This window comes from Anabrus simplex, chromosome 2 (genome assembly GCF_040414725.1).
Source record: "Anabrus simplex isolate iqAnaSimp1 chromosome 2, ASM4041472v1, whole genome shotgun sequence".
Taxonomy (NCBI): Eukaryota; Metazoa; Arthropoda; class Insecta; order Orthoptera; family Tettigoniidae; genus Anabrus; species Anabrus simplex.
Window position 1 is genome coordinate 910,364,340 of NC_090266.1, and position 25,237 is coordinate 910,389,576.

General features: G+C 40.0%; 1 protein-coding gene across 1 annotated transcript in view; it reads right to left on the bottom strand.

Annotated features, from left to right (window-relative positions):
* Positions 1-25,237, bottom strand: part of LOC136863183 (D-beta-hydroxybutyrate dehydrogenase, mitochondrial) — a 68,638-nt gene that overhangs the window by 21,307 nt on the left and 22,094 nt on the right. Inside the window, exons 2-6 of the mRNA XM_067139536.2 lie at positions 21,728-21,924; positions 14,613-14,696; positions 8,386-8,554; positions 7,951-8,103; positions 7,569-7,736 (exon numbers count right to left, since the gene is read on the bottom strand). Coding sequence (XP_066995637.2) covers positions 7,569-7,736; positions 7,951-8,103; positions 8,386-8,554; positions 14,613-14,696; positions 21,728-21,916 — 763 coding nt within the window. The 5' untranslated portion in view covers positions 21,917-21,924. The remainder of the gene's footprint in view (positions 1-7,568; positions 7,737-7,950; positions 8,104-8,385; positions 8,555-14,612; positions 14,697-21,727; positions 21,925-25,237) is intronic.

The following is a 25,237-nucleotide window of genomic DNA, read 5'->3' on the forward strand; positions in this document are numbered from 1 at the left end:
GAATTATGAAAAAGGGTCTTGGAAATATAAGAAAAAAGGATTGAGAGCGAAGAATTTATATGTATGTGGAGATGAGAGGGATAGGAATATTGAAGATGAAATGAAGCCTGGATTTTAAGTGATACCGCTGGGATAAGGCGAGGAGAATGAGTTTGAGACAGGCTATATTTTGCCGAGGAAGTAATTAGGAAACAGGCTGTAGTGTTTTCCGCTACCAATCCGAAATTTGAGACGACTACTGTGTGAAGCATCGTAGATTTCTAGTAAGATCCCAAGTGAAAACGACTCTAGTAAAAGGTTAAAAATCTTGGTAGTAAACGTCCAGTGACTTGTTGCGTAAAGCCCGTATGAATATTAAGATAATGTGACCTTAAGGATAAAAGAGCACTTAGAACACAAGGTTGGTGTTGTATTGAATTTCGTTCACTGGATATGTCATTGATATAAATAGTTGGAATTGACGATAGGCGATTTGAGAGTTTCTAATGCGGTAGTGATGATTATTATTTTGAAGGCATCCACTAAATGGTAGACGTGTGTTGGGAATTATCATTGCTTCCCTAAAACTTCATTGCACAGGCTGAGATTGTGTTTGAGGTGGAGAATTGTTCGTCACGTATATTTATTTTCGAGTTCACGTATTGTAACGAGGTAGAGACTTACTGTATTTTTCGACTTGCATTCGTTTAATAGTAAGAGACGTTGTTCCGTTGTGTGTTATTAGTCTGACCAGGTTTAGTATTGAAATGTCAGAGTTTGTCTGAAATTGCTAGTTCGCCTGATATGTTAAGGGATGCGTAGTACGACCCATTTTTGACGCCCGACGATAGATTTAGGACGTCACATGTTATCCTTGGAGTTACTGATGATGAGACGTCCTAGTTCACGCCCGACGATAGAATTTGGAAGGTATCATGTACATAGAGATTAGTGTTAGGATGTACAGATTTTAAGTGAGCCCGACGATAGGTCTGGGATGTCAGCTGTACACACTCAAGTTTCAGATTAGATGTTTCTTTTGTTTCTGCGAAGTGGCCTGGACGAAGGTAGTACCTACAGTAAAATATAAATTATGAAGAGGGTCAGATCGGTAATGATGAGGCCAACTAGTGCGTAGCTCCAACAGCTGTTGGTGTTCCTTAAGATAACAGGGCCTCTATCGGCGAATGAGGGCTGCCCAAAAGATTGGATATCGACCTGATGGAGATTAAATATTTTTACTGTAATTCTCCGTGCGTGTTGAGTTTTAATGACTTCGATATGTTATTTTATTTTACGGACTTAATTGTTTTGTCGTTCTGACGTCCGTTTCGTTTGATAGTGTGCATATTGACACTCAATGTATTAGTGTGAGACTCGAGTTGCGAATGCGGTTTCGATTCGTCAGCCAGTAATACTATTTTATTTTCATTCTTTGTCGTACTGTCATTTTATTCGTAGTTGAATTTAATTAAGTAATCACTTTATAAGTAGTGTGTTGGGACAGACAATAAATAGATAGATCTGTGATGGTAGTCATTGTTTTTCAAGGGAAAGAATTCCTTAAAGTTGTAATATTTTTCAATGTGGACTGGTAATTTTATTAAGCGTAACAAAACCATTTCTAACCTGAAAATCGGTTCAATAATAATACTTTTCAAGCGACTTTCCACTTTTTAATTAACTTCAGTGTTTGGCATTTCTTCTAAATGCATGATGAATAAGTGTTTCCTACATTTCGCAGTTTTGTTGCTTTAGAACGACATAACGTAAGATCCTCACGGATCATGTTGTTGTTGGTTCCTTCCGAACAGCTGTTTGGGTGATGCACATTTAGCATCGGGATTACCTTATCACTTAAGGGTGTCATGAATGACAAATATATGGTGGAATTTTATTTCAATTGTGAATGATGCTGTTAACTCGTAGTGAACACCATGCTTTCCCATAATATTTCGCAACCTATCCAAAGCAACTGATAGTCAATTTGGTTCGATTAAGTGTCCATTCGGCGGGTGTTCCGTATCCGTAAAGGGTATTCGACTGGTGGATAACCTTAAATGAGAGAAAATCAGGCGTTCTACTTGTTGAAAGTCAGCAGATTTTCCACGGATCGTGTGGATTAACTCTCAGTTCTCGTTTGGAATAATAGGTGCCCGGTTTTCAGGTCTTCCCTTTTTCAGTTTTTCAGTTTCGCTGTCCACTAATGTACTAACTTCTCCGAAGCAACTCTTCGATATTGTAAGAAATAAATCAACGCTATGCAATGTGACTGTGTTTGAAACATTCAATAATAAATAATTCATTTTTTTAAATTTCAAGAATGTATATTAAATTAATAATGTTGTCGTGCTAATTCGATTTAATAAAAGTTAGTAAGCACATTTTGCTCCTCATTTCAAGTAGTTAGGCTCTCTTCTGAACCCTATCGTTTGGTTAAGATCGTGATCGAATTTATTCCCGCAACGACCCATGATTTAAGAGTTCTAGATTGTTCTACTGTAGCAGCCGTGGCCGACCAACGATGGAATGGTAAGTTCAAGGGTTCAATATATTTAAGTTCATTTTAAGGCCTTCTGCCCCTTGTTGTTTTACATTTGGTTGAATCTGCCTTGTATAAATTGTGTGAAACCTTCCCTCAGGTTACTCTGCTGTCCTCTCCGTAAGGCCATTACCAAGCTCCCGTCTCCTGCTAAACCACACCAGTGGCTAATTAAAATGAAATAAAAAGTTCCACGCCGCTGGCCCCTCAGCCTCACCACAAAGACTGTACCCTAAAATCATTATGGTCCAACAAAATTCTGCCGCCGAGATTTTAATGTTTCAGTGCCCCCGCAGCCGTGCGGCGCCGTACCGCCACTGTGGTGGAGTACGGGCCCGCTCTACTCCAGTGAGGTCAACCAGTGTACGGCGAGTCGGAGTCCTCCTTCCGGCCAAGGCTGATGTGCGGCGCACCACCTGCTATCTGCCTGCGGACTGTAAACAATAGTCGCGTGTGCGGCGTGCTTCACCACCACTACCCCTCTCATAGAAGCGGGAGAGGTGTATCTCAGGGTACTTGAGGGGTCCGAGCGGCCTCCTCTGAACACATGCAGCGGCGGCTGGGCTGGCCGTCAAACTTAATCAACAACTAATGTACTTATTCAGCTACATGGACATTCCATATCCACAATTACGGCGTTTTTGAATTCAACATCAACATCTGGTGGACTAAAAAATGTTTTTTTTCTTCTTAAGTTTTCCTTTGGAATTCAATTACTACAACCATAGAGATCTTTTCATCAAATCTACTACAAAAGTTTAAAAACTGGATTTTATTTAATCCCACTTATTTCAAACTAACTTCTGATTTTCTCTTCTAAATTCTTCAACTCCTCAAACAAAACTTGGACTTTTTTAACAAATTTTTGTTTTCTTCTGTGTCACCCCTTGGAAGGACTTTGTTTTTCTTTGGGGGGGGGGGGGAGGTCTGTACCGGGCGGTACACCGCCACGCCGCGAATTCAAATATTGCGCCAGTTGAAATCCCTCTACAGGAGGAAGCCTGAACTTTAACAAACTGTATTAACTCAACGGTTTCTCGGAAGATGTCACTACTGTAAATTTGGTAATCTTGAAGTGTTATGAAAAGGGTCTATTTTGATTTGTGTTTGTTTGCTCCGTATCAAGTAGTTTGAACATTCTCTAACAAATGTCGCTACCCAAAAGTATGGTAACACACTCTGGTGCAATGGAATGAACTTTCTTGAAGAAATATTGTATTCCTAAGTTTTATTTTTACTAAATTTTGTTCTGTGGTTTGTGGGTTGACAATATAATCCTTTCCTTCCACCAGTTTTGAAATTAGCCAATCATAAATTTCTGTAATTAGTTTTCCACCAATAAGGTGTTTCTTCATCGTCTTGTGTATTAGTTTTTGCGGGAGGGTTGTTATCATTCATGAAAGGTCTCGAATTTTCCACGAGGGTATAAAAACTGCTGATTTTCTGGTCTCCGGGCCACTTCTGTAACATCTTTCTCAGTGTGTGATTATGTAGCAGGGGGCGGGAAGCGCCTCTTTCCCCAAGCAGCAGTTCATCTACAAGGTAATGGCCTGTTAACATCTTCATTTCTTGCTAGCTCAGCAGTTTAACTCTCGGGGAGGGTTCGAAACCTTTAGTAAGTAAACTACCCTTTTAAAATGTAAATTATTTTCTGTCTATCTATAAATTACAAATCTGTAAAGCGGGGTTAGAGTGTGCTTCACCCTCTCGAACTCCCCTTCATTTAGAATTTGACGTGACTATATTTTCGTAACCGTTTTTCTCTTCCTTCTTAAAGTCGTAAACTTATTCGCCGACTAGTCACCTCCCTAGTATGGGATTAGCCCCTGTATAACTGGCCGAGTGCCACCTAGGTTTTAAGAAGTTTTATGTAGGAGTGCCAGCTACGCCTCCAGTCAATTTGGTTTTTTGGGCCATTTAATTAACCCAGAGTTTGTTTTTTCATGTGAAGGCCCTGGAGGTTGGGTACAAGATACCCCTGTTTCACTGTATGGGTGCCTTAAGGGCAGTTAGGAATGAAGTTTGTTGTAGCCTTTGATAGGCTTGTAAAATTGAGAGTGGGTCTGCTCTTTTCCTCTTAACATTGTAATTACTAGCAAGTCCTCCTCGTACTTAGGGGTTTTCTGCCCTTTAGCTATTGTGGTGGTGAGCTGAGAGCTCAGAAATTAATCTTGGGGCTCGAAGCCCAAATCTTGTAACAATTGTAATTTCTTAACTTGTTTTCCTGCTACTTGGTACCTGTTACTCTCTTGTTGTTATCTGTTGATTTTGAAAAGAAAATATAACCTTTGTTAAAGTTTTAAATTAACTTTACTTTTGTAGTTGAGACCTATTCCAGCCCGCACCTTCTTTCACCTCTGCAAATCCACAAAACTCCGTAATAATAATAATAATAATAATAATAATAATAATAATAATAATAATAATAATAATAATAATAATAATAATAATAATAATATTGCCCGGAGATACTTTCAAGAGCAGTTCTCCTTAAACGTATGGGTAGGGGGCATAATTATTGGTACTTTAGTACTCCCAACCTTTTTGACAGGAGAACGCTATTTGCAGTTTCACACGGACATTGGTAATATTCCTTTGAACATACAGTACGTAGAGATATGTGATTCTTACATGATGGTGCGCCCCCTCGAATTTTCTCGACCTGTGTGTGTATGCTTTTAGACTCATTCCGATACACTGGATTGGTTGAATTGGTCCATGAAGTGGCTAACTCTTGGATTTTAACCTCTGAGGCCATAGGAAGGAATTAGTTTAAAGAAGTAAGGTACAGGACCGTGATGACCACCAAAGGTGTGTATTTGACGCTACAGCAGCAATAAGAACTGACGGACGGACGGTTAACGTATGCGAGCAAGTTAGTTTCGTAGTGCCAAAGAGTGCTTTCGCCTTGGGGGTGGTCACTTTGTACACATCTTCCAAATCAATAACTTTCTTAAGAGTACGTCATGGTATAGTTTTCTTCCATCGTTTATTCCTCATTTCTAGCAGAGTGAGGAGCTTTATTTTCTTCTATTTCATCTCTTAACCTCCGCGTAGTGAAGGTGTTTTATCTTTGGATCCTAGTCATTCTCCATTAAAACATGCGTTCAAATCTCGGTAGGACCATGTGACGTATTTATAGGACAGTGCTTAACAAACAACGCCTCAAAATACGTTTTCAAAGATACTTCCACACGAGGGCTGATTAGCGAAATTACTCTATTCTTTAAATCAATCAATCAATCAATCAATCAATCAATCAATCAATCAATCAATCAATCAATCAATCAATCAATCAATCAATCAATCAATCAATCAATCAATCAATCAATCAATCAATCAATCAATCAATCAATCAATCAATCAATCAATCAATCAATCAATCAATCAATCAATCGGGTGATTATGACTGTGTATTTCTTATCGTAAATTTTGATCACCAGTAATCTGCTGCCTCGCATTGACTTATAGCGTTGATGGATATTGGCATTTAACAAATACGTTTGTTTCCCGGGGAATTCCGCACCTTGACCTTAAACTGAATTAAAAACGCATTTGTTAAATGAATATCGCCATCATTTCCCTTTAACAAACTACGTATGTTGTCTAGAGTACAATGAAATGCAGGATGGGAAATGTTAACACCTAATGTAATGTTTATCTGTAAAAGAGCCCTTTCCTAATACTAAAACACACTTTTGAGTATTATTTAACTTTAACATAGTGCTGTATTTCCCTTTGGTATATATTTATCGAATACGCTCATTGATCGCTCGTTGATGTGCTCCTTATCTACAGAGAATCAACAATAAACTCATCGCGGGGGTAAAACGTGTACCAGGAGAGATTTCTCCAGATGCCACATTCGATGGGAAACATCTTTCGGTATGTTGAACCATGGTAACTATTATCGTTTATTGAACGACATTTGCAGGTAACATAATAATTTACAAGTGCACTTTCCCGAGACATACAGTGCTAATGGAAACGTTGTTTTGGATTCCATCCGAGATAATTCTCTTTTTGAGGTAGCGACGAGAGTACACAGGTGTAGAGGAAAATTCTGGCTTCGCTGTGCTCCGTTGTTTCATCTGTTATTAGGAGCTTTAGGTATATCAAACTCTTGATTTACTTCAGTGGAGTTAATGATTTCCTTTATTTTTGAATGTCACCAAACGGAGTACTATCTACTGAAGCAAATTCTACAAGGAAGAACTCATGCCGAAAGACTGAAATACAGTTGTTGTTTCGTTTTAAGGCATAGAACTTTGCTTCCAATATCTTCATGTAAGGACTACGTTATAAATGTATTACACCTGCTAATTACATAACTTATAGCAAATTATCTGTTGAACTTACAGTAAAATGCTCACGATCAACTGAGGGTAGAAGGAGAATGGTCATGGCTTTGGTAAATGACGGGAAACAATTTCAAGGATAGCTGACGAAACGATTCTAACCCAACTCCACGAGAATTCACACACAAAGCTCCATGGACCGTAAAGTAATATATTCGGAGTTTATCTTCTCGTTAAGTTACTTTTCTTCACAACATAGATTTATCCCAAAGAGATCCAAAGAATATTTTCTCATTGATGATCAAATCAATTCAGCAAATATGTACAGATAACACTATAACAATTATAACTGTTCTCATAAGGATAAAGATACACCAGTGTTGACAGAGAGGTAATCTTACCATAGATAAAAATTTCAAGCATCTCTTTAATAAATTTTGATTAAATTAGTCCATTCACTTTCATTTATTCCGCCGATCAAGTAAATTGGAGATTAATCCTGATAATGATGATGATGATGATGATGATGACGATGCTTGTTGTTTAAAGGAGCCTTATATCAAGGTCATCGTCCAACGTGACGAATAGAAAATAACCGGTACAATTAAAGCTATATGGAAGTCATATGAGATAACGGTGGAGGTTACGGTTCTCCTTATTAAATGACTTAATTATGATGATCTACAAATGATATGGAAACGAAATTTTGATAAAGACGTGCATACTACTATGGAGAGACTCAAACTTACCATTCACAAAATTTCCTGGTTCTATGATTGCAACGTGGACCCCAAAACGCCGCATTTCAAATCGCAAACAATCTGACAAGGCTTCCACGCCATACTTAGTAATTCCGTAGGCAGACTTGTTGATAGCACACTGGCGCCCCAGAGCACTAGCAACATTCACAATTCTTCCTGCAACATATAAGATCACTTTATCAGTGTGTTTCCACTCAGAGCACGCTCGTGCTGTGAATGAGTAGTCCGCGAGATCCTCAGCAATGTTATCACTTACATCTGGATTTATTTTTATTAACTGAATACTAAACGAGTTAGACTGTTTTTCACACGCACGGAAATATAATGTCGATTAGATGAGCGGTATACAACTCTCTTCCACATAACTTACCTTGAGATTTTCGAATGAACGGTAGCACTGCCTTGATGGCCCTCAGCATTCCCCATACATTAATATTCATGATTTTCTCGTAGGTCGAGATTGGTACCCATTCCACGTGGCCAACTGTGGTCCATCCGGCGTTGTTCACAACACCCCATAGACCTATGGAGAGAATAATACTTGCTCTAGAGTTTATATATCGTAAGTAGAATTCGCTCTATCTTGTGAGTAATAAACACCATTACATCCTACCAGGTTCGTACGTGGTTTAATTACGTGAACAGTGGTGGAAGTACCAGGTTCGATCTCAGTCTCCGGTAAAAATGAAAGAAGGATTATCCAACGATGCGGTATAACAAGAAGGAATACGAAGGAAATGAACACTATGACTCAAGAGAACGTCAAATGGTTCGTCTGACTTACAATCAGTAGTTAGCAGCCTACCTTCTGACGGTAGATGCTCTGTTATGTACTTGACAGCACGTGCGACTTGCTCATCAGACGTGATGTCCAGTTGAATCACGTGCAAGTTCTTCAGTTTCTTCTCTTGTAAATTACGGGCTCCAGATCCATTCTTTTCTAGCAGAAGACATCCCGCAAACACTACAAATCCCTGCAAGAACAATGGAAAAATAAATCTGTACACTGGAGTATCAAGAAATTTAATACACTTATAAGACATAACCTCTATGGAGAGTTATTTTAGAAAAATATAAAACTGATCTGGTAGGAAACTTGGTTCGTTTTTTAAATGAAAATTTGTTCAACAATTGAGTGGAAAGTTCATGATAATACAAGCAATTTCTGTTTCCTATGACTTCATACTTGTGGGTCTAATACACGTAACATTAGAGAAAGAGCAGCCCTAAGTTGATCGTCAAATTTTAGCAGCTCTCCTAAGTAGGGCCTATGGTATTTCCAGGATATTACCAGAATCACGCCCGACGAATATCGGAATTGCCCCTTACTTGAAGTACTGGAACGTAATATGTTTCCATGTCTAGCCGTAAATATTCACAAAATAACACATACTACAATAATAAAGTTTTAACGGTGCTTCCATACAGATGGTTAGCACACAAGACTGATAAGCAACATATCTCTTTTCCTCATACACCTTTCAGTTACTCAATGTGAGGATCCTTTATTTTCAAATTCAATATTTACTTGGGTATGCCATCATTAAGGCTCCTAAGTTTAGAGTACTTCCCCTCAAAACAATAATCACCACCACGACCACGACCACCTCCACCACCATCCTGCGTTTATACAGCTGGATAAGGTTTCTCTGGGCGTTAATATATAATGCTTATGCTTTATCTAAACGAATTATGAATTTTTGAATTTGTTCTAAACTCCAAGGTATAGCATATTTTGATCATTTTAAAGAATATTAATATTTTTAATAATGTCTCTGTGGCGTGTTGATAAGGTTTTCACTGTACACTACCACTACTGGGCATGGAGAATGCTGCACCATTTGACTGTACTTATAGTTTCACAGCGAATTAAAAGCCAGTAGTTAATTGTTCGTCAAGTCTATAGGAATCCTAGTTGATCATCTGGTAAGCAAGTGATTTAATACTAACAAGTGGTCGAAAACTGTTTTAATGCATATATAATTTAAGGACATGAAGACAGAGTTGTAATATTTCGGAAGATAAAAATAGCGAAACATGAAGAATATTTCGGTAAAACCATGCAAATAAGTAAGGTATTTAAAAGCAATTGGTGGAGTGTTTAATGTGTTATGTTAGTTTTTCTTCTTCTTCCCTTGTATAGTAGTTTTAGTTATCATTATCTCACTATGAACATTTCTTAGGAACCCACGCCCATGTACCGGATGGAAGAATATTGTGTGTATAGTGATCAGTTCTTTGCTATAATAATGTTACCTCAGAAAAAAGAGAGAAAATTAGAAGCTAATAACAATGCCACTATAACTTAGTATGTGAAGGATTCCTTGACATTATTATGGCATCTTGGTATTAAATATACGTAATAGTTTACTTATATTTGTTACAGTTGCAGGTCCAATCAGTGCATACATTAAAAGGCATTTTTCTAATCAATGTAACATGCCTATCACTTGTTCTTCATCGAATTACTAAGACGATATGTAATTCTTTACCTTTGGTAGATCGCTTGACGACCTCTGTAAGCCATTCTTTTGTTAAACCGCCCATGAAAGTTTACTTGCTTAAAGCACATTCTCTTGCAGCTATGTTAACGTGATGAAGAATGTTGGTTCGATGCAGCCTCAACATCTGCAATCTTAAAAGAGGTAGTTGGTTTGCTTGACCCAAGCGACGCCACGTCTATCGATACATATCAACATATACTGTCAGATAAAGTGTTAGACGTAAACCTTTTACTTATATCTGACGATTTTCCAGTGATTCACCCTACACCCAAGACTTATCTCTCTGTGTGGAATAGTTAGTTTCGATCAGATATGCGCCTGTAACCACATGAGACAGGATATAAAATTTTCACGATGCAAAAGCACTTGAAGGTACAAGAGAGGCAGGTCCATGGTTGAGAACTTCAGTCACGTGAAGAGAATGAATAACTCACATTGGCTTCGAAAAATTTACTAAACAGTGATTGTATTTGTATCTTAATTATATTAAAACAACAATTAAATTGTGTCGAAACAAGATCTCGGACCAGTTCTAGGGTTGATCGCCATAAAGGAACTACTGTATATGAAATGAGAAACCAAGTTCCAAAATAGGATGTTTAGGGTTGTTTAGGTGAGGTGGTAAAGGCGTGCTCAGTTTACCTGGACGTTCGTGGGTCCGATTCAACACTGGAAATTCGAGACCTTTAGAAACGAGACTCCCACTTTTAGTCCTGGATTCGCTGATCCTTCGCCAGGTTTCTTCCTGGGAACAAAGACAGCTGGGCATAGAGCTAACAACTCTATCCTACCTTCATTGTTCCTATGGAAATCACTTAGCTTATCGCTTCTAAGCAGGAGATTAAAATTCCGGCACAAACATTAGCTGTACTGAGTCAAGTTATTATTCTCGACACAGACTCAAAGTGTAAGTTGGAATATTATGCAACTTTGGAGTGTTTAGAAAGACTTTGAACAAACCTAACACGCAAAAGAATAACTACACCCTCTAATACATCGATGTTTGCGAAACAATACCACGTATCTGACATTGCTCTTCCTATCCATTACCGTACCGTACTAATTAGTACAGTGAAACCTCATTAATATGTTCCTCATTAACACGTTTTCCCGCTTAGCACGTCGTAAAGTTGAAGTCCTGATGCCCATCATATTAAATCTGTATAAAAAATACCTCGCTTAACACGTCACGATTTTTTGCCTTTACTGCATAGTATGATCATATATTCCCTGGACCTGTAAATGTTCTTTGTAATCCCTTGTGTACGGAATGCGATTTCCAACAGAGATAAGAGCCCTCTTTTCTTGTACAAAAGCATAGGAAAATTAGCATAATGAAAATTGTTCTGATGGACTGCATATTCATATACGGCTGGAAGGTGTGACTAGTCTTAAGGAATAACAATGGATAGGAAGTATTGTTTCTTAAACATGGTTATGCACAAACCCCAGGACAAAGATTCAAACAATATCAACACAAATTAGTGTGCAAATAACTAGTAAGGCCCCAATTAGAGTACGGTTCCGGTGTATGGGACCCACACCAGAATTACTTCATTCGAGAACTAGAAAAGGATTCAAAGAAAAACAGCTCAATTCATTCCGGACGATTTCCAACAAAACAGCAGTGCTATGGAAAAGCTGCAAACTTTCTGGGATGGTTTGGGAGTCAGGGGACGAGCTGCTCGAGTAAGCAGTATGTTCTGAGGTGTCGGTGGAGAGATGGCGTGAAATAATATTAGTAGACGAATATGCCTGAATGGAGCTCTTAAAAGTATGAAAGTATGAAGATAAAGTGTGAATTCAAGATAACAAATTGGGGAAAATAGTCGTTTATAGGAAGAGCAATTAGGGATTGGAATAATTTACCAAGAGGGATGTCTGATAATCCAGCCTAGAAAGCCAAGAATAACGGCCGAGAGGATTCGTCGTGCTGGCCACACGACACCTCGTAATCTGCAGCCCTTCGGGTTGAGCAGCGGTTGCTTGGTAAGCCAAGTCCCTTAAGGGCCGTAGTGCCATGGAGTTGATTTTTTAGATGACTGATAAATTTCCAACTTCTTTAAAATCAATTAATAAAAGAGTAGGTAAACAACTAATAGGGAATCTGCCACCTGGATGATAGCCCTAAAAACAGATCAGTGGTGACTGATTGATTGATTGATTGATTGATTAATTGATTGATTGACTGATTGATTGATTGATTGATGAGCCCCCAATATTTAAAATGGGCAACGGAAACAGAATAGTAATGGTTAATATCTACATTAAACGAGGGCTTATTTGATACAACTGGTTACAGGTGAAACATTTTATCAGTGCTGTTCATGATTTCCGAAAGAACTACAAACTGATAACTTCTATAACATAGTAATATCTGCAACTCAGAGAATTTTGTAGTTGATGAAAATAGATTCTCCATTTTCATTGGGAAAGTACTCGTATTCTTCCCTCTAATCACAAATTTGAGATCGAACTTTCTATAGCAGTCCCTGTGCGAAGCCCCACTTAAAAAACTTCCACTCTTTCATTAATATTTTATCTTTGGAAATTAAACTGATGAGAAAGCTGGTAAATAACCAAAGTTCGACATTCAGCTAAGTAGCCTATACAGCACGGACAATATATTGTATGAACATGAACACTTACAAGTAGGCTATATTTCAACATAATACTTATTAACCGGTCAAATAAATAAAATACAAAAACAAGAGACTCTTTACAGGTTCTCAGAATACATGTTATTACGCAAAATTAATCTAAAGTTCATCGGAGAGTATGGATTCACAACCCATAGCTTAAGTGGCACCACAGAAAAACACAATTCTGTAATTCTAACCACTGCATCACATTTACTACAATTACTTAATAAGTTTGATGATCGAATATTGTGCAGATTGTTAGTATTGATCTGGTTAATAATAAAAATATGAAACAAATTCAATGAGGATACGGAAAAGTTCAATACGGAGAGAGTGATGAAAGCAAGGAAATCGGTCGTTTACGAAGATCAGTTCGAAACAGTTTGATTTACAAAATATTGAGGAAGTTGACGCTTGAGGTTTCTGTTCAGTACAAAATGATTTCTGTTACGTACAAATTAGTGGATATAACGTTACATGAAGATGTTTAGATTACATCTAAATGGCAATATGAAGATGTTAATGAGTGTTTTCACGTCCACTGGTTATAAGGCTGTGTGCCTCCAATGGGTTACACATGTACTGTATTAACAATTCTTTGGGTCATACATCCTGACGATTTATTGAAAAGCAGGGATGACTTCAAAATACGTACGGTATTAATAAGGGAAGTTTTGTTGGGACTAATAAACTGATCAGAATAACTAAATTAAATGAAAACAATTACTGTTCTTCGTAAATAGATAAATAAATAACCCTTAGTATGAGAACCTAGTAGTAATGTACGTTCTCCCATGGTTACCTAGGAGAATCGATTTAGGAAATATGAGAAAAGGTGGAAAGAATTGTTGAAAGAAATACTGTGGTGTGCTGATGCGAATTACATAATGTTTCGAAATAAGTAAATTATGTGCAGGAATAATTCACCAAAATCACAACCGAGAATTGTACAACAGCAAAAGTGTCTCTCAAGATATTTGCTTCCACTATTTACATCGATATAGCCAACTGTATACGTATACGCAAGCTATATGACTTCTCTTTGTTCTCAGGCTTACAACATTTCCTTTACATGATCGTCAGAGGTTTTCCATCTTAGGCTTCTCGTCTGTCGTTCTTCTGTGGCATAGCAAGTTGTTTCTCAACATTATCTCACAATATCTCAGTATTCATTCGAAAAACAAGACTGTCTTAATTTTTTACTGGTTTTATACCACCTTCACGTCGATCATCATGCACCTTTGTTAGCCAGTGGGGGTAGATTTTCTATTTATTCTAAAGGATGAGTATTTTATGAGCCAATCCCTGTCAATCCAACCTCTTCAGGTGTCCATGAAAATTCAACCTCCTTCTTCTCATTGTATTGGTGATCTTTTCTGTCCTCGCATATGCTTCGTTATCGGACCTCAGGTAGAAAGTAAATCCTTCTGACACTTTCTTGGATCCTAAGATATTCAGAAGGTACTTCCATATTCTCAATTGCAGGATGGTCTATTTTGGCCGATGTCTTGGCAGCATGTTGAACTACTGTGTTACAGAGACTCAAATTTCTTTGGAGAAGATGGATCTGAATTTGAAAGCACCACGGCACATTTTAAAAGCTATTCCTATCTTCCATTCTCTCTCCTCCCCTCCCCCCCCCCCCCAGCACTTCTTTTTCATTGTCATAGGCGTTAAGAATGTCATCCAGGTATTTACATTTGGTTGTCTTATGAACAATGCCATACACCATTTCAATCTTGCTTCTGTATAGCTTGTAAAATGACTCCCTTAAAGCGCTCCCAGTATAGATATTCTTCCATTTCATAAATAAATTATTGAATAACAGAGGTAACCGTAATAAGGGTCGTACCTCTGGCTGTTAATGTTAAACAAAATGTACTTACGAGATCGTGGAGGTGTTGACAAAGGTCGTAGCCAAACCCTGAGTCACAGCCCGTCACCAGAACAGCCTTATCCTTGGTTGAGATCTGTCAACACAGAACATTACACTGACTGTAACGAGGAGAATTCACACGGATTGAAGTTACCACGTCCGACAGTAAAAATAATTACAATGATCATTTTAAGGCTTGCTTAATTGATTGATTATCGGTACAAACAGGTAGAAACAATGGCAGGAAGGGACTCGGAATGAGGAGAGTTAGGAATAAACTAGATCGATGAAGCTGTGTGTATAAACTGGCTTTGGTGGTGGGATCATGTGAGGCTAATTGGTTATCTAGGAGGATAGCGGACTCGTCCATGGAGGGGAAAGAAGTGGAGGAGAGCCAATGCGATGATTGTTAGACTCAGTTTTTAGTGATTTAAAGATAAGACATGTAGAACTAAGTAAGGCCACAGTGCCAGTTTCAAATAGAGGACTGTGGAGGCACTTAATTAAGTCACAGAGGCTTGCAGACTGAACACTGAAATGTATAACCACCTATAATGTATATACGTACGTGAAATGTTCGATAAGATTTTGGAACAATTTTAGGAGCTGTTTATAGATTTCAAACAATCGCAAGTTAAATTGTTTAGTAGAACTACAAAGCATGAAATGTTAGACGCACAAATAAATATCCAATTTGAGCTATGTGGAACACAATGTGTCCTACTTTTCTTCCAACCCAGACAACAGAGAGGGTCATTGACGGTAGCAAACTGGTTCGAATTAGTGAGTGAATTTAAGCGAAGAAATATTTTCAGGTTTGGATGAATATAGTTTAGCGGAGGGATTTTTCAATCGTTGAGCTGAATTTGTCGCAAATAAGCCGACTTAAAACGTATTTGACATAAATGACTTCGCAGCTTGCTTTTGAACAAAGCGTCCTTCGTTTGAATTTTAATACCAAAATAAATGATCCGTTATTGGACATTATAAATTTTCCAGCTAACTCATTCCTGGTTGCCAGCGTTTCGCCCCCGTGTGCTAGGTTTAGCTCATCAGTTGTAATTGCACATCTACCAAGACGCATGGCTAGTCCGTGGAGGCCACTGCATAGTCTACTTGAAGCCACCGGCAGTGCCAATGCACTTTGTCTCATTACCAAACATTGATGCCTGCTTGGTCATCCCTATAGGAATCAACACCTATATCTTCGAAATGAAAAGTCACGTTCTAAAGGTTCAGATTCCGCATAAAACTGTTGGCTCCTCCACTTATGAAATAGTCGCACAATATTCAAAATCTAAGCCTACCTTTGCTTAGAAAGAGAATTTGAAGAAATCCAGTGTTCATTTCCAAAATTTGGCTGAACACTTTTCGGCCCAAGCCATAGGCACAGGTATATAAGCATGTTCCTATAGCTTTGGTGCTCACATTTCCTGCGTCCCACGATTCTACCTCTCTATCTTACGCACGGTCCAACATACTAGACATGCTGTATGGTGGAAAATAGAAAATCTTTATCGACGCTCTGGATGACAGGAAGGAAAGCTCTACAGGGATCAGGGCATGTCTGGAGAGTGGAGAGAGTTCTGGAAAACGACCAAAAGGACGTCCAAGAAAGAGGTAGAAGAATCTAAAGACGATGATGTTGCAACTGGCGGAGCCAGAAGCTGCAGTAGAGGATGTGAGGGCCGTACGACTGTGACTACGGTATTTTGCTCCTTGAATTTTGATTGTAAATGTCTGTACCTTTTTCCTTCTGCGATAGAGTACAGCCGCGGATCCACGTGGGGAAGGGGGAGGAATGGGGGAATGCCCCCCCCCCGAAGCGGTCAGATGAAAATAGAAAAATTTTAAATTATAGACATCTTAAAAAATAAAAGAGAGCATCAGTGCCTAGAGTGATATGATATTACAGTAAAAAAAGTAATTACAATGAATTGTGACAAGTGTACGATTTACTTAGCAACAGGGCACACATTGTAGTGTTAAAGATTAAGTAGGTCTGTTGCCGGTCCAACATAAATGGCAACAGTTACCCACTTCTGTTAACAATACTGAAAATTTGACCTTGAAAAATAAGGAAGAGAGTGAGAGAGGGACAGAGGACGCAAGTGTTCAAATGCCCATCCCCTGGTGCCAATTTCATTTCTTTCTCACGAATAGACTTGAGTTTTCAAAAATATAGGTTGTGAGGCCCACTTTACATCCAAACATACTTTCAAAACTCCGCCCCTTTCAAAACATAATAGCTCGTAGCATATCCCTGCTCGTCCTTACCTTGGGACGGACCTGTGTTATTTGTCTCTATGGAGGGACACTTTATTCCTAGTGTGCTGACTTCTCACTAAAGTGACCAGAAATTGCAGTGCATGCGAGATAATTCTTGCTACGCGTTTAACGTCGCATTAAGAACTGCAGTTTTCGTCGACGATGGGAAAGTAGAGGACCCTACTGGGAAGGAAGTGACAGTCGCCTTAATTATGATACAGGGTATGAAAATGGGAAATAATGGAGAACCATTCTGCGAGTGCCGAAGGGGGAGGCTCGAGTCCACTTTCCCTCGAAACCACGAGCATATCATGTACAAAATGATTGGTCCTGTGGTTTATAATCATAACATTAAGAACCATGTAAAACTGCAAAATCAACTGCTTTTCTTACGTACTGTATTTGTTTCCATTGTGATATTTTATTTCTTATATTCTTATACTCGAGACACTATATGGATAATGCGGCTCAAGATTTAGAATATAATGTAGATTAAAATTCAAATATCTTTGTGTTCTCTAAATGCAAAAATTGTAAGGGTGCTCTCAAAAACTATTTCAACATCTTGAAGGAATCCGAAACATTTTCGTAGGTTTTGGACTGTCCGCCACTGGATCATAAGAACGTAGTTCAATACAGGCAGAAGTAGTCGATTTCTCTTCTTCATCTTATTCCTGGTGGCCTTCCCAACTTAAGTGAGGTCTGCCTTTTTTGCATTTCGTCTCTCATTTTGCCCGGTCTTCAGGGTCCACAAGACCTGCAGCAGTCATGCCCTCTCTCAGAGAGTCAGGTAGCCCCTCCACTGCTTTAGAGGTCGGCATCGAGGCCATTTTCCATCTAAGCTGAGCGTAAGTGCTCGTTTATGGGTCAGCTCTGGTCACGTGACCATACCATCTGAATTTTGCCTCTCACATTTTGTCGGGAATCGGGGCAACTATAAGAGTGTTCCTGACCGCCCAGTTCTTAGTGTGTTCTAGTCGCGTGACTCCCAGCGTCCATCAAAGTATGCACATCGCCGTTACGTGCAGCGTCTGTTCGTGTCTCTTTGTTGCCGGCTAACGTTCCAAACTATACAGTATCATGGTGGAACAACTGAGTGGTAGAACTTCGATTTGAGACACAGGGGTACTTGCTGTGACAAATGACACCACCCGTGACCTGGTGTCACTTAAACCAGGCGGCTTTTACATAAGCTCGAGCATCTACAAATGTGTCACCGTCAACGGTGATGCGCAAGCCAATATTACGGAATGCAGATGTCTTCGGTAGTGGAATGTTGCCGACTAATAGTGTTCCATTGTCTGGGTGCTACACACCAGGTACTCTGTTTTTGCGAGGTTTATCCGCAATCAAAATGTTTCCAGCTTTGTTTTCAACTGGGTGACCAATTCGTAAAGCCTCTTTCGCGAGTCGCTAATCAGCATAACGTCATATTCGTAGATAAGTGTCCATGGATGTGGTGTCTGCAGGTCCGCGGTTACTGTGTCCATGCAGAGGATAAACAGGAGTTGTGACAGGGCGGATCCTTGATGAACACCCACTCGAATATCAAATGGTGCTGTTATGCCAGTTGCACAGCGGACAAAGCTTAAAGAGTTGTGGTCAAGGAGCTGAACCCAACGAACATAATTCTCTCGGAACAGCACCATGCGTACGGAGCGAATACCAGATGAGTTCATGAGGAACCTGGTCAAATGCCTTTTTCTAAATCTAGAAAGGCCATATGGCCTGTTCTTCTCTCTGCGTCTCTGTGACAACTAGTGGATAGTGTGGATAGCATCTGTTTTCTTCGGCCTTTAACGCAGCCACGTTGGTTTGATGAGACAGTACTGATGCTTTTATGCGTGCGAAAATCAGCCGCTCGAAGAACTTCATGGTGCGGCAGAGGAGCGGAGAAGAATTGTGCGGTAGTTGGTGCAGATAGTAACATCACCCTTGCCTCTCCAGATACTGGTCTTACGGGTGGATGGTATGTCATTTTCTTCGATGCATTTGTTGAAGAATTTTTCTAGAAATTCAGTTCCACATTGCCCATCTCCTTCCAAACTTCAAGAGGGACGTCATCAGTTCTAGTTCTTTGATGTTCTTCATTGGGCGGATAGTAGCTGCAACTTCAGTAGGCGTGGGGTGTGGAACTGCACTCTGCCCTGGAATGGCTGTGGGGAAAGCTGGATGTGGGAATTCCTCATTACAAATGACAGTGAAGTGTTCGCATCAGTGTCAAAGTAGAGTTTTCGAAGGGTATGTCAATGTCACTGTGCGTCCTAGTTGTGGATAATATGACCAACTGGTCAGTGGCAAGATGACGATATCTCGTGATCCTATAGATAGTATTGACTCCTCCGGGTCAATATAATTGTTCAAAGAAATCACTAATTTATTTGTCCTTGGCGGTTGCCACTGTTCGTTTGATAACAGATTTGAGCTCCCAGTTCTTGTTGGCGATTTTCTTGGATCACTGTACGCTGGACATCGTCATTTCACCTCCATACGTGTTTGCCCACGTAACGATTTCCGGATTTTGTCAGCCTTACTATGTCTTCCGCACTCGATCGAATTCGTGCCGTAATCATACCCCCTGTACCCTTCACAAGGCGATCAGTATTCAGGAGCGGAAGGATGATGTTTGTTAGCACTGTTGCTCTGACGTGAAGCTTCCACCACGTGATGTGTTCTGTGGTGGTGACAAGTCAGACACTTGGGCGAAGGTGAAGCTGGAACACAAGAACCAGGAGTATATACTTAGGAGTGATGTTGTCTGATGGTATCCCTTAACAGTCAATTAATAGCTTCAGATCCTTCCTCTTCACCATCCAGTAATCGATTTACGACTTGCGACGACCACTGCTGTATGTGGTAATGTAGTACAGGCGTTTCTTGAAGAATGCATTTACTTTTTCCAAGTCGCATTCCAAGGCGTGTTCACCAGCTTCACCATGCACGCCAAACCCGAACCACCATGCACTCATTCGAAACCATCCCTTGAATATCGAACATGGCTGCTGAGATCTCTACCGATTAACAGATGTTCGCTGACGACAATAGACTGGATGTATGACTCCATTTCTGTCAAAATACGCTTGTTCCTCTAATAGGCATCATGCCTCTGGTGCATGACAAGAGACGATGTGTACTATTGCTGACCCGGTGACAACTCGGATGTCAATCAAGCGAACGTATATACGGTCTACTTTGGTGATGTAATTTCACAATCTTTTGGAAACGGCAATTGACACATCATTTCAGCAGGATGTTGTGCCATAGTACAAGAGCTTGTATCATTCTCCAATGTTACAGGTTTTCGCACCTTTCCACTTTGTCTGCTGCATACAGGCAATGTTTACCCATCGTAACTTGAGTGATTCGGCTGCGTCCAGTCATTGTCTCCGTCGGTCAACTCTTGTTCTTTTCCGACTCCGGCGGTATTGGAGTATTCGAGGCCAAGGGAGTCTTTCATTTTTAGGCCCTTCGTGGCCCTTATATTTATTTGGCCGATTCTTTCACTTTTCGAAATGTCGGATCCCGTCCATGTTTTCCCTCTGGTCAATGTCAATAGAGAATGATTGCCTAGTTGTACTTCTTCTTAAAGTCGTAATCACCACCAACACCACAACTATCATTGTCCCGTTGTTGATCGTCGCAAATTGGGTAAATTTGCCTCGCTTTAACCTTGGACAGGTAGCCCTCGCACATTTCCCACACTTATCGGGTGACATCAGATTGCTGAAGGCTACAAAAATTCCTTGCCATTCCACTTGGTACAATGTTACATATTTCTGGTGGTGGATTTGTAGTCTGCCCGATAAAATTGATTAACAACTTGCGATCTGGCGGAGTTGAAGTTGACACGCTTGCTGCCTATATGACGTCACCTCAATATGCCGGCTCCTGGTGGCTGGGGTCTTTCAATTATTATTTTACTTGAAATATGCCACTAAGGCCAATAACACTGTTTACAAATACAGCATCCGGACTGAATAATTAACTGGTTTACTTTCTGTTGTCTAGAAGCACTTTCAAACACATTCAAGGTGTAAGGTTAATTATATTTTGGGATTATTCCTAACCCCTCCTCCTGCTAAATATTCAAACCCACTGAAACTGAGGTTTGTCGAAGTCCCCCCCCCCTCAATGGCCACTGGATCCGCCCCTGTTAGAGTAATACATGACGACGGTATTATAAACGTATTTTGTTGTATTATTCCTTCATTAAGATTATCTATTACTTTGTACATTGTTTGTAAGTAACTTACATTTTAATATTTTTTGACGATAACCAAATGTACATAGTGAATGGAAATCCACAGCCTGTTTCCAGTCATTCGACCGGGTCGGTGCATAATGGAGGAATAAAGATTGGATGAATTTCAGGACATCTTTGGCATCAAATATTTGATGCAGGTAACTTGTACAATGGATAATTAGTTATTTATATAGAAAATGTTTTACAAAATCACGGCAACGTAATTGGGCCTAAGGTATTCATCTATTTTAGTGATAAAATGCTGTTATTTCTGCTATTTTACATTAGAATAAACTGTCGAAGTTGTGGCCAAGTTAGACCATATGTCGTAGAATAATGGCGCAACGAAAACGTACCACCTACCTTGTAGCGTATGATCTTGATCTGAACACAAACGTGACCGACAAATTGAATTTTCCCAAACAAATGCGGTAAACAAGCTTTTCTGGATTATACATTAATTTTCTGTGTATGTTAAGAGGTTTAATTGCAGTACTATTGTATCACTGTATACTGGCCCGGTGCGTACATCGATTGACTACACAATGGTGTATAGTTCTTATTTGATAATTACCGAACCTATTTACACGTAACTCTGCTGAACCCAGGCTAACCTTGAGAGAGTCCAGGAATGCAGTAGCGGCTGCACCCACAAGGACTGCTGTCCAGAAGACCGGCCAAGGAGGGAATTCTCTTAGTAAGCCCAGTAGCTGTGCCAAGAAAAACACTGCTGAGCCCGCCACGCCGGCCTGCAGACCCCAGATGACAGATCGGTACACACGGTCCAAGGTGTAACTGTCCATCGCTGTGTCTGGAATATAAAGAATGTGTTACTTTGCCTCATATGCTCGATATACCCAGTCTCTGGATATTGTTCACAAAGGGCAGTACGAGATCACTACCATGTCCAACTTCGCTTATCAACAAGATGTTATGGGATTCATTGATTCATTACGGCTGAGCTCTTTACTTCAGACATTAGGGCCTACCTATGAAACAGGCGAATTAGGGTTTAGTTCAGGTAGACAACAATAAATTAACAATTCCCTCAGGTTTTTGAATTGTGAGTAAGAAAATTGCATTTCTGATATTCTAATGTATTTAAAATTGGTCCATAAGAGGTAGAGGTAGGGACCGGGTTTGACAAGAACTGCTTGTTTTACTTAGTTCATGATACAAATGAAGCCACATAAAAATTGAAGAAGAAAAAACATGATGAAAATAATGGCGGATAATATACGAAACGAACTAAAAAAAGAGAAAGCAAAAACACAATATAGAAATGGAGAGAGATATGTACAATACAGAAAACAATACAAAAACACAACAAAAGTGAAGCAAACTATAAATGAACAGACGAGAAACGTGAATTAAATGAGGAAGTCTATTATAGGTACTGAATAACCGTTGTTGACGCTGTCAGAAGATCGTTGATAGTCTGGACGAAGGCTCTATGTGGGCATCAGAAGGTGATGTGTCTCATTGTCTGGAATTCTTCCCCGCATTCATAACTTGGAAAAGGCCGTAAGCTCCAAGATGGCATCGCAGAACCACCTTCAATGCCTGGTGCGCACTCTGTTTAGTGGGACTCATACACTCCGTGGAAGATGAAATCCAGGCGGGGGCTGCGTAGGGTCTAGGATCTAATTCAATTCATTGGGGATCCTTTGCAGCCTATTCTTCATTCCAGTTTCAGAGTTCAGAGTAATTTTCTTCTATAAGTTGTTGAGCCATCAGAAGGGGAAATTGTCTGGGTTTCAATAGGACTGATGCAATTATATGGATATCTTGGTGAATCAGAAGTGATGTATTGTCCTGTACAGTCCATGTGCTGAAGACCTGGTGGAAGGATGTGGTTAACGACTGGAAGACAATGCGGTGGGCTTGTGTTGATGATACCTCTGATTGTCCGCATTGTCTGATTAAGGACGATGCCATTTTCTTGGTGTAGGTGCCTTTCAGCCAGAGAGAAGAGCAATATGCAGCTGTTTATACACCAGACTCAGCGCAGAAGTTTATAAAGTTGTCGCTGTCAATCGCCATGTGCTGTTTGAGCTTAGATAGGATGTAGTTTCCTCTAGATATTTTGGCACCTTATTTAAACTTCTCACAGACATAACTTCGATTGAGATAAACATCTTGAACATTACTGGCGATAATATTATACCGATTGTTTTTCTCCAAGAGTGCATAATAATTATTGTAAAATAATGTACTTAATGACTTCATGACTGTACTCACTTCATGTACTTCATGACCATTAATTACAGATTTCAGTAAAATGGACAACTATTTTCAACATTTAAGCATATTGCTTAACTCACGCTCCTGACCCACTCTAATGACTGGAAACAGGCTGTGAATTTTCATTTTCAGTTATCTCACGGGTTTCCGTGTTCCAACTTGGCAGAAGTTTCCCTCTTATATTACCTTATTCAGATAATTGTATTGGGAAGTACCTCAGTCCTCTTTAACGGTGCACAATGTCAACGGAAATTGGGTCATATATCTACGTGTCAATACCGAATACAGTTTTATTTACCTTCACGCAAAAAGTTCGTATCCTTTCTTTTCTAGGAGAAGTCTAACCCCACAAGCCATCTATATTCGCTCCTTACACAAGTCAAAATTCGAACATTGTACTGACTTCACATACCTCGTCGACTCCGTCAGCTACATTAAGGCACAGTGTCGAGGAGCTACAGTCAGTTGCATTTGGATATGATCCACCTCACCACCGCGGTCAGACAGGAGTAGCCTACCACTGATTGTTGGAATATCACCCACTTAAGTGACATCACTCACTGCAGTGGAAGCCTCCCATTTTGTTTTAGTAGCCTCTACTTCTCATATCTCTTACAATTCCCACTTGTTCTATCCGATCTTTAACACTCAACGAACAATCAATGGGGAGTTGTATCCTTCACTTTCTAGGAGGTTGGTGTCTGTTTGTGATTGACCAGAGCGCCACTGCATTGGCGCTGCGCCACTTCCTGGGATTGCTTTTATGTCGGAAGTGGTCGGGCACCTTCGCGTGCAATCGGGTGAGTGACTAGAGAAAGCAACATGGCTGCCGGACTATGTTAAAATGTGCTATGCGGACAAGTTCCGTAAATATCTAAACCATCGCGTGAGCGACAGGTTAAACAAATGTATCATGATGTGTATATAGTGTAATAAACCTAGTATATGTACACTACCGGTCAAAAGTTTTCGATCACCTATCACAACTATGGATTTGTGGTTAAAACAGAGATGTAGTTTTAAAAAATCTATCATAGCCCTGTTCTGATATAAAACAAGCATAAACATGTAAAGACCGAACGACTCTGTTATGTATTTGACCGGTTCTCCGCATGGAGGGTCGCTGATGAGTAACCACAACAACACTGACGTGTCTTTACCCAAGACGTGTCCACTCGAATAGGCCTCATTCCTTCAGCTGTCTGTGTAGCAAGCAGTTCATATTAGTTTTCAGTACACTGTGTGCAGCTAGCAGTGTGTTTGTGTATCTGATCAGGTGCATACCATATTACCTCCAAATGAGACGGAAGCAGGAGACTGGAACTGAAAAACGTGCTGTAATTGTAGCTCTGCATCACGAAGGGTATTCTAGTAGGACAATAGCAACAAAAGTTGGCGTAGCCCAATCTACAGTGGTGTATACATTGCAGCGGTTCAAGCAAACCGGTGCCAATGCAAGTGTTTCGCGATCTGGAGGACCCCGTGTAACATCATACAGGGAAGATCAGTTCATATGTGTACAGAGTAAACGTCAGAGGACTCGTACGGCACCTGAAATTCGCGAGGAAGTCAATAATATGCGAGCTGCTCCAACCTCAGTCTCAATAGTGCAACGCCGCCTTCGTGAACGAGGTTTAAAGGGGTGCATAGCGGCCAAAAGAACCTTTACTACGGACGCAAAATAAGGTGAAAAGAATGCAATGGGCACAGCAACATAAAAACTGGAGCGTGCAGCAATGGTCCAAGGTGTTATTCACTGATGAATCGAAGTTTGAAGTATTTGGGAGCCATCGTCGAATGTTTGTTCGTCAACTTCGTGGAGAACGTATGAAGAGTCAGTGTGTGACACCTACGGTGAAGCATGGTGGAGGGTCGGTTAT